We start from the raw sequence: 11,145 nt of genomic DNA on the forward strand, positions 1-11,145 counted from the left end.
TTCCCCACAGAACAATTGTTAATGCACATCAGAAATCTTAAAATAAGTATATCACCTGCTCCAATAATTATATTCCTAAACATCAACATTAAGGAAAGACAGAGAACAAAAGATTTTACAAGTAACAGTTACTAAATGGCTGTTTTTTAAAAAGAGGAAAACAAAAACTTGTAATCCTACCACCTAGAGAAACCTTTAGTAATATTTTAATATGCCTTCTAGGCTTTTATATATGCATAAACACAATTTTTCTTTTTGTGTGCATGTGTACACAAAAAACTGTATTATATTGTTTTGTAATGAGCCTGCAGCCAGGATAAGCTCTGTTCATAGCATTATCATAATTTTTAATGGTTGCATTATACAGACCAGAGGAATTAAATTCAAAAAATTTGGAAAAAATATGGATTATTTCCCTCCCTCCCAAAAGAAGCTGGTCAAACAAATCATACACAATCAAAATGATAAATTTCAGGTCCATAATCCTTTATATTAAGTCCTAGGGGCCAAATGTGTTTTGGAATTCAGAGCTTTTTGAATATTAAAAGGTAATGCAGTTTATTAAAGGTAATGCACATGCCGTTTATTAAAACATTCCCAAGAGTGTCTGCAGCAGCTCCCCATAACCATACGCATTAGAATTTATGAAAACACAAATAACCTCACTTCAGTTTTGGTCAAGTTGTGTTTCTGGGTTTTTCTGTGTATTTAAGTTCTGTGGGTAAAAGACTATGACAATGTACAATGCAACCATTAAAAATGATGGCAGAGTTATGACAGAGCTTTTCCTGAATGCAGTCCTGTTACAAAACTTACAGTGCAGTTTTTTTATACATGCATAAGAAAGGAGAAAAATTACATGTATAACAATGCACCCATAAAAGTCTAGAAGACATAGCAAAATACTAAAGGTTTCTCTAGGTGGTAGAACTACAGGTCACTTATTTTCCCCTGTTTGTAAAGTTTTCTAATTAGTATTGTCTTAGAAATAACATAATAGAAACATCTTTAACACCAATAAATTCTACACTATAACTCTAAGACCAGTTGAATTTCCATATACAGATAGAAATTTTATAATTTAATCTAATTCCAAATACAAACTTTCACTTCTCTCCTGTAAAACATTTATTTTCCCAGAAAACTTTTCTGAACAAGTCTCTGCTACATCCCACCTTTGTTCCTGGGATGCCCTTGCTCCTTCAGCAGTAAAGAACTACTCTTATTTAACACACTATACCAGCATTGTCCAAACTGTTAATTCTAAGAGGAGCTCCCAAAGCTGATCCAGGGAGCTGCAACCTGGAATGCTTTCAAAATAGGAAAACTGGTACATGTATGTGTGTATGCATATGCATAAATACAAAGCCCAGGAAAGGACCTTTAAAACACAGATGTGATATGTGTGTGTATGTGGATATATAAAAATTATATTCAAGGACTATACCTTTATTTTGAGATTAACCCTTCATACATTTTTAAAGTCAACCTGTCTGTTCCTCAATGAAATGCTCATGATGTTAGTAGCTATAATTGTGACTGTTTGTTTGAATGGTCTTTCCTTGGCAACACAAAAAACACATATTAAGTCATACTATTTGTGAAATACAAGGGTGGAAACCACTGCTTCAGAAGTTTCAGAGGATATCAATAAAATCTCCTCTAGAAACAGAGTAGTAAGCAAGGCAGATAAGGTAAGGACATTCATAAGGCTTCCATTCTAGGGGAACACAGTAATTAAATATTTAGGGAAAGATGGCCAAGTACAAAAGTTCTACGATGGGGAAAAGTTCTGGTATCTTCAAGAAACGGCAAGTAGGCCTGGGAAGCTGAGGTGGAGCAAGTGTTCTGGATACTATTTACTACGTGGATAAAGTATCAATAGTTAGATCTGGCCCCTGCAACATTTTCTAACTAATGGGTCCTTATTTTGAAAACTTTGTAAATTCCTCAATCAGGAATACCTATACACATATTTAGTATAAAAAACATCTAGAAAGTTAAATAGAAAGTATTTGGGTACTGCCCGACCATGCTTATCTGCCACTGAAAGAGGCAAATGAAGATATGTGTACTCAACAGAATTTTTAAAGAGAAGAAAGTATCAAATTGAAACTCTGGCTATGGATTTTCTTTACCTCCAGTATACGTCGGTGCCTACCTAAGAAGCTGTTTTTATAGAATTCTATTTCACACATCAATGAACAATCAACGAAGTGAATAAAAATATCAACATCAAACATACCTTCGGTGAGATGATACTCTCCACACTGCTCTCTAAATTACACTCAAACACATGGGCTTTGGTTAGCTTCTTATCCCAGTGGGCCGCTAGCCAAATTTTGGCCAGAGGCCCTCTTTTACTGAGGACAAAATGTGCGTAGAACATTGTTCTGGTTGACTATGAAACAGGAGGAAACCTGAAGGGGACAAAAAGTTAATGCAAACAACACCACACGAGAACTGAATTATTTAACAAGACATACAAGAAACCTGAAAATAAAAGTCTCCTATTCTTCTAAATATGAAAACTATGAAAGGCTTGAGTGAAGTATAGTATGCATATAAAAAACAATCTATTGTTTAATTTTGAGAAGGTAAGAAAAGATCCCCCCAAATGCTAAGCTGAAAGGTAAGGGGACAAGTCAGGTCACTTCCATGCCCTACTGTCATCTTAAAAGTGCTAGTTTGGTTTTTTTCCTTTAAGTAAAAACTGTCTTCAGAAAACTCTTCTTTTTGAAGTTCCATCAAGTGTTAATTCCATTCCTATCCTGATTACTAACTGTAAAAATAAGTCTGCTTCTGGCCAAAAGCCAGAAAATATATTCTTCATGACAAGAAAAGAATGTCCAAGAAGAAAAACACTCAGGCACAGATATTAATCAATGAGGAAATTTCCATGTTTAGAACCCCATTAAAAACTGAGATTCTTAGCTAAATGCATTATATAATAATTGCTACCTCATGACAAGCATTTCATATTTCACCAAGCAGATAAGTAAGTGGGTTGGCCCCATTTTACAGGTAAGCAGTTTTCAAAAGCTGAGCCTTAAAAAGATAAGCATTGTATAGTTTTCTCAACTCAGGAATCTGGAAAGCACTTGATCACTAAATTCAGGACAATGATACAGTATACAATTTAACTCATGACTGAAACAGTCTTAGTAGAAACACAAGTATGTTATTCTTTTATTTTCCTTTTATTTTCCTAATGTATTAATATCTAAGAAAAAAAAAAGGCAGCCTGCAAAACTCCAGCTTGGAGAGCATGTGAACGGTGTAAAAAGATAATTTCCCTTATATCATGTATTTTCCCTTTTCCACAGAAAACTTTAGAAAATCTATTTTGCCAACTGAATTTTTTCTGAAATGTCCGTAACACTAAAAAAAGGTAAGTCATGCTTTTACAGAAAGAAACTCAAGCACACCCAAAACACATGAAAACTAATTAAAATTTAAAAACTTTTAAAACTTATGTCAGACCTATCCCTTGCTCCCTACCATTCCTAAGTCCTGGCAACCACCGCTCTGTTCTTTACTCAAATTTTAGCATTTTGAGAATGTTATATAAATGGAATCATACAGTATGTGACTTTCTGGGACAGCTTCTTGGATTCAGCATCATGATACAAATTCATCCAAGTGTTTGTTGCATGTCTTAACAGTATGTTCCCTTTCATTGCTGAGCAGCATTCCATGGGGGTGGTTATAGTACCACAATTTGCTTAGCCATTTACCTATTGAAGGACATTCGGTTGTTTCCAGTTTTTCGCTATTTCAAATAAAGCTACTGTAAATATTAGTGTACACAGACTTGGTGAATGTTAATTTTTCATTTTTCCAAGACAAATGTTCTGTGGTGTTATTGGACAGCATGATAAGTGTTCCTTTAGCTTTTAAAGAAACTTTAACACTGCTCCTATCAAAACTCTAATGAGGTTTTTTAATAGCTACTGACAAGATTTTTCTAAAACTCATAAGGGAAGGCAAAAGACCCAGAATAGCTAAAAGTATTTTGAAAAAGAAAAATAAAGTGGGAAGAATCAGTCTACCCAATTTTAAGACTTATTATATAGCTACAACAGTCAATACTGTGTGAAGAGAAAGATACACAGATCAATCACAGATCAATGGAGCAGAGAACCCAGAAATAGATCCACACAATTAAGTCCAACTGATTTTTCACAAAGATGCAGAAGCAATTCAAAGAAGGAAGGTAGTCGTTTAGTCTTTGACAAATGGCGCTTGAGTGATCAGACATCACCCATAGGCCAAAAAAAAAAAAGAAGACCTCAATCCAAACCTCACACATTATATAAAAATTAAGTCAAAATAAATCGCAGACTTAAATGTAAAACTATAAAATTTTAAGGAGAAAACCACAAAGGAACACCTTTGATATCTAAAGCTTGGTAAGAATTTTTAGATATTGTACCAAAAACATGTCCTATAAAGGAAAAGAACCTAACATGAAGGAGTCCACTGAGGATGCAAAGACAAGACAGAAGATGGAAAAAATATTTGCAAACCACATATCTGAAAAGGACCTGGATCCAAAATATATAAAGAACTGTCAAAACTAAAAGAGTTAAAAAAAAAAAATCCAACTAGAAATGGGCAAAAAAAAAAAAGGACATTTCAAGGAAGAGAATATACCGATGGCAAATTAAAAACAAGAAAGATGCTCAGCATCACTAGTCATTAGGAAAATGCAAATTAAGACCCAATAAGATATCACTGCACACCTCTTATAGGAGCTAAAATAGAACATAATGGCAACAGGAAGCAAATGCTGGTGGGGATACAGAGACGCTGCCATTTCTCATACACTGCTATTGGGAATGCACAATTTCTTTTGAATTAGCTTAAGAAAAAAGATCCAGAGTAAGTTAACTTGAATTTTCATGTTTTTACAAAGGGACTGTAAATTTTAAACAAGGAGTTTGCTTATTGTACTTTCAATTAAAAACTATACTCATTCTTTCCAATAAGGTACAGAAAATACATACATATTAGTTAATGTATCCCAGGCAAGAGATTTTATGCCTGTCAAAAATGTTTGGGAGGGGGCTTCCCTGGTGGCGCAGTGGTTGAGAGTCCGCCTGCCGATGCAGGGGACACGGGTTCAGGCCCCGGTCCGGGAAGATCCCACATGCCGCAGAGCGGCTGGGCCCGTGAGCCATGGCTGCTAAGCCTGCGCGTCCAGAGCCTGTGCTCCGCAACGGGAAAGGCCACAACAGTGAGAGGCCCGCGTACCGCAAAAAAAAAAAAAAAAAAAAAAAAATGTTTGGGAGGGTGGTGCAAGAGTAATTCAGTCAGGTTTGCCTCATCTCCAGTTTCCATCACTTAATGAAATTTTCAATCTCTGAATCAGATGCTTCCAGGGGATCATTAATTCACATTAGGAAAATTTTCTCTGAAGAAAAAAATAAAATAGGCTTCATCAACGGCCTAATGATGTGAACTTTTTCTCTCAAATGTGGAGTTAAGAAAAGAACTAAGGAATACTAAACTAGGAAGAATTCGGATCAAATGCTCTAAGGTAAAAGCATTAAATAACAACACCTCAAGTGCACCTTCTATTCCACTTAGCAGATCAAAATTTGCTTCCTATAATCAAAGAGAGCCTCCTATGTTGCAGCGCTTCTACTTCAAGCCTTAAAGTTTGTTAGCATAAAAATTAAGCTGCCTCTACAGCATTATAAATATAATCTACAGGATTTTGTAGAAATCCAATATAGCTCTATGTTCTCAGAAATACAATCACTGTCATACACAATAAGCTCCAAGTATCACTATAGAAGATAGTCATGTTCCAAATAAGTAAAAAAAACTCTTACTATTTGGCTCCTAGAATACTCCCTGCTGCATGTCAACTACTAAATAAGTGTTTAATGAACAAGGAAATGAAATACACCAAGTGATCTCATAATTGATACATGTAAAAAATTCTGGAAATTTTAGAAATTGAAACTGGCACGTCTCAACAGGTGTCAGCAGTTCATGGCCAGCACTTCAGCTGCTAGTCAAGAGTACCATGCCTAAAATATCCCAGCTATGCCCAGGCAGAGATTCCTAAACGGATGCTTTCTTGGCATTGGATGGGGAGTAACTAAAGCAGAGTGGTGCTAAAATTAATCTGGGAAACAATTAGCAAGAGGAAATCACCTTAATAACTAAAGGAAGCCTGATGTACAGCAGTGGGTCAACTATTGGCTTGTACCTAAATAAGAATAAAGTGTAATCATTGTTGCCTTTTAAACCATTTTTTTCCCTTAGTAATACCAAACCTTTAACCAATCTTTAAAGAAGATTGGTTCAAAGTTTTAAAGATTCTAAATTTTGCTAATTCTTTACAAAAGATCTTAGCAGAAAGTCTGCATTTGGTCAAAAAGCACAGCTTACCAATTTCATGACTGCTCAATTTTTTTCTAAAGCAGCAAACAACTTTTAAAAATTGATCCTAAAAAGTAATTTAAATCTGATGTGAAATGACAGACTGATAATTTAGAACATATTCAGGAACGCAAAAACGGCGATTTCTTTTAAGATGTTTCTAAAAAACCAAAGTCAAATTACAGCTCATGTTTCTACAATGATGTTAAATCATTATAATACTTCACTCATCTGTTAAAAAGCAGGGCAGGATACTGGTTGCATAAATTGGTATGACCTCTTTGAAGGGCAATGTGGCAACATCTCATACTTTCCAGCAAGAAACTGCACTTCCAGTAATAAACCAAAAGTATATTTGAGGATGTATAATAACAATTAAAAAAAACCCCAAAAACTTACTAAGCTCTAAGTATTTTAGGTGTCCATCCTCTTCGTGATAGTCTTAGAAGATAAATACTGGCCCATTTTACAAACCAGGAAAAGGAGAAAAGGAGAGGATAAGGAATGTGGCAAAGGTCACCAGCATTTAATGCGAGTGGAACTTGAACTTCAGAGCCCACAAGTCTAACTAAACACTATGTTGCCTTGCCAGCATGACTTTTAATAGCAAAGTATTAGAAATAACCTACCTAGCCCTTAATAAGTGACTTTTAGCAAATTAATACAATCATACAATAGAATTCCCATGCACTCTTAAACAATGATAAAAGAGAGCTCTCTCTATACATGTATACAAACACGCACTTGCATGAGCAAAAAGTATCTATGGAGTGCAAACAAAACTGATGACACCGGTCACCTTTGAAACCTGTGCCCAGTGAGAAAGTGAAGACTACCCTTCTGTACTGTTGGACTTCTTTTCTTTTGTAACTTATGGCACACACAAACGTCATCTATTCAAAGTAAAAACAATTATTTTGGGAGTGCTTTGCCAGTAACTAGCATGTTAAGCTGCTTAATCTGTGTAGTTCACTTCCCCTAACTATAAAAAACTGGAAGGTGGAAATTCAGTGATAACTAACCTTAGAAAACATCAACATCGAACTCAGATAAGAACGGAACCATCTCTTTGGGGGTGCTTGGGGAGTGTCTCAGGGACAGAAGGTATTTCCAACCCTGCACCCTAGAGCTCCCCTCCCTTTTGATACTAATGTTCTTTGAAGAAGAGTTTTACAATCGGACAGTCCTAGGTTCAAACTCAGCTCCCTCCACAGTTGTTTTGTACGGGTTAAAAGTGAATTAACATCTGAGTCTTAGCCTTCTCATCTATAAAATGGGGATGTTTCCCGAACAGTATTATGAGAATTAAACAGAACATCATACCCAACACAATGCCACTACAGACACAAATAGTTACTTTGGAAAAAAAATCTCCCACAGAGCACATACCAGCTATCATGATCATGCCTAACAATTCTGACATCACAACATTTAAACAAAAACCACAAAATCTTTATTTCTGATATTAGAAATTTCCCTTCTGTACCAAACTATAAAGATAAAACTTCTCAGAATCTTTATGTTCCAATAAATAGGAACTCACCAGGAAAGAAATTCTCATCCTTAAGAAAAGTTAATCCTACATTGTACTAATGCGTTGCCTCTATAAACACAAGAAAGGTAAAAGCTATGCTCTATCAATGTAATTCTGACTTGTATACAAAAAGGTATTATGTCCACTGAGTTATGCACTGCTGTCACCTCATCTACAAACTGGTAATAATTTAATCATTGGGTATGGCATACATCCTCATCAATGCCTTTTTAAAAGTAATTGATTAGTTGCTTCCAACATGAAACAAAGTAATTTAGTGACGCTACAACTTAGGAAAGCTTCTGCAGCCTGTCTTCAACATTCCGCACAACCACACAGCTCCCTGGCATTTACATTCGTTGGAAGAAAATGGGAATTTGTTTCTGGAATTCAATGATCATTCTAAACAATATACGGAGAGCAGATGTTAACTTTCGCTTGCAAAGGGAAGCCGATGAACAGTAGCCTTTACCAGAAACCCTTAAAAACTCAAGCGCGTTTTTGAACACTGAAAGCCTAACAAATCGTAAGGTGGCCAAACCCTCCAGCGTTTCCCTCTTTCAAATTTGAAGAAGGCCGCTAAGTCTGGCAGCAGCACAGCTCGACAGTGTCACCCCACACTATCACAGCAGATCATTCTCAAAGCCTTTCTCAGCGAGGAAGGAGACACAAGGCATTTGTCAGAAACGCCCCCCCCCGCACCAAATACAACACTCAATATCCTCAATCGCTAGGAAAGCCAGGGAGGAAAACCAATTATGCTAATTTCCTAAGAATCAGAGGCAACTTCCCTTGATCGCGTTTTCTATGGGTCTGGCCAATATTTAATATCTCCAGCGTAACCATTTTCCTTTAAAAAAAAAAAAAAAAAACGGGGAAGGGGGAGCAACACTGGTCCCTGGCGAGGGGCCCGCCCCGTTCTCCGGCCCCACCGTGGCCGCGAGGGCAGGGCCCGCGTGTCTCCTACCCCCGCACCCACGCTCGGCGGACGGCTGCGGCCCCTCGGAGCTGGCGTCGCGGGCGGCCACCCCGCCGCCGTCTCCCGCCCCGAATCCCGCGTCTTCCCAGACAGCCATTTTCACCCGAAGAGTAGGCGGCCCGGTACCCAGAGCGCGCTCGTTCAAACCTCCTCCTCGCCCTCCGGTGCCCAGAGCCGCGTCTCCCCGAGAGACCGACCGAGTAACTGCTTCTTTGGCCTTGGAATAGACCTGAACCATTTGTTACCCAATAGACAATGATGCGGGCCCAGGCTGCGCGGGTCCCGGCTGAGGGTGGGCACCTGGGCAAGGGGCCTGGGCGGCGGCGCAGCGGTTCGGGAGCTCGGAGGGTGGCAGCACTGCCCCGACCCGGGGCGCAGGCAGTGCCGACGTCTCCCTCGCCCTCCCCCCCCCGCCCCTCCTCCGGAGTCCGGCTCCCCGACGGCAAGACGGCAGGGAACGGGTGGGGGGAAGAGAGCCAGAGGAAAAGAAGGGGTCGGCCGACTATCTTACCTTGTTCTCCGCCGGGAGTTGGGCGGGCTGGGTGGCCTGGGGAGGGGAAAAGGGTCGGGGGAGGGGGCGGGGAAAGGGGGGGAGCCCTTGTGAGGTGTAGCTTCGGAGCTGCTCCCGCCGCCGCCACGGCCGCCGCCTCCTTCCCGATTCACTCAAACAAACAAGATGGCTGCCGTTACGCCGCGGCTCTTCCTGCCGCCCAAATCCTCGGTTCAAATCGGCAGGATGTTTACGGTCAAAATGGTACCTGTGCGCCTGCGCAGCCAGCCTAAGACCCAGAAGGAGCAACGCAGGCGCAGCGACCATTTCCTTTTCTTTGGAACCCGCCTTCTGGTTGAGCAGTCCCGAACTGAGCAAGCGCAAAGGTGATTCTCTTGCTAGAGGGTCTTCTAGCGTCGCGGAACTGGCAAGCGGCGCGCGCGCAGTGCTTGCCAAGGAAGCGCTGATTGGATGTAACTTTATTCTTGGGCTTGTTTTAAAGGGAAAAAAACCTTTGTGTAGTTTTGTGTGCCCCTTACATAAAAATTCATTTAAATGTTTCTGTAGCAACGAATGTAACATAAATCCCTTAAATAAGTTCTCTAAAATGTAGGGGTTCATTCATTCAGTCAACCTATATTTATAGACTGTCTTCTCTGAACCACATACTAAGATAGCTAGGGTCTGGGATATAATGACGATATAGTGAGATAGTATCTGCCTATGTGCTATTACCCAAAGTACTTAAGATGATACAATGATCCAGCCCCTGTCTCCTGACCCTTTTGCCTCTCTCTTCCTCACTGTGCTCCAGTCATCAAACCAAGAGAGCTCAAGAGTTTTGCACTCACTGTTCTCTGTGCTTAGAATAGTCTTGCATTTCCATCCCGTCTCCTTTTGTCTAATTCTTAATCTTACACTCTTAGCTCAAAAGTCACTTCCACAAGAGAGTCTTCCCTGATCCTCTGTATTATTGATATTTAGGATAACACTACTAATGTAAAAAAAAAAAAGGTCCCCATCCCGCCCCAAACTTAAGGGCTTTACAAAACGGCCCTGCCAATTTCTGCCTTTATGACCATGAGTAACAGCCTCTCTGTGCTTTCGGTTTCTCACCTGAGGATTGTTGTGAGGATTCATGAATACGTGTAGAAGCATTTGGAATGGTGCATGGCATGTTACAAGTAATCTAAGTTATTTTTATTACTATCTTCATTGTCATTATCACAATTATTCTCCCCTATAAATTTTTTTTTTCCCCTTAAGAATGGCACCCTGAGCTAGACAAAATGCTCCTAGCCAGAGTAGAGGATAAGATTACCATCGTTTGATGTGGACACCTAGCAGTTTTAATCCAGCCCAGGTGTATGCTAGTTTTTCAACTGCCCTGGACCCTTCGAGGGTTTTAACACTATACAACACAACTCACTTTTAACCTTCCTATGTTGTAGCAACAGGTGGATAAGAAAGTGGGCAGCCTTGTGCTCCACTTATTCTGTGTCACCTGATTTTTGCTTGGGGCAGGGTTTAACTCACAGGCTGGAGTCCGTTAGCCAAGTGGTCATGGCAGCTGGAACTCAAAGCTTCATCAAGTGACTATCCTATTTTAATTGGGCAATTTTTTGTTTGTTTATTTGTTCTTTTCTTTGTGTTTTTTTTTTTTTTTTTTTTTGCGGTACGCGGGCCTGTCACTGTTGTGGCCTCTCCAGTTGCGGAGCACAGGCTCCGGACGCGCAGGCTCAGCAG

The 11,145-nt window shown here is 39.5% G+C and overlaps 1 protein-coding gene across 1 annotated transcript in view; it reads right to left on the reverse strand.

Moving 5' to 3' along the window:
- Positions 1-9,632, reverse strand: part of RAD21 (RAD21 cohesin complex component) — a 28,183-nt gene extending 18,551 nt beyond the window's left edge. The window contains exons 1-2 of the mRNA XM_030875649.3: positions 9,421-9,632; positions 2,246-2,420 (exon numbers count right to left, since the gene is read on the reverse strand). Coding sequence (XP_030731509.1) covers positions 2,246-2,389 — 144 coding nt within the window. The 5' untranslated portion in view covers positions 2,390-2,420; positions 9,421-9,632. The remainder of the gene's footprint in view (positions 1-2,245; positions 2,421-9,420) is intronic.
- Between the last annotated feature and the right edge of the window lie 1,513 nt (positions 9,633-11,145).

This window comes from Globicephala melas, chromosome 17, assembly GCF_963455315.2.
Source record: "Globicephala melas chromosome 17, mGloMel1.2, whole genome shotgun sequence".
NCBI classification, from domain to species: Eukaryota; Metazoa; Chordata; class Mammalia; order Artiodactyla; family Delphinidae; genus Globicephala; species Globicephala melas.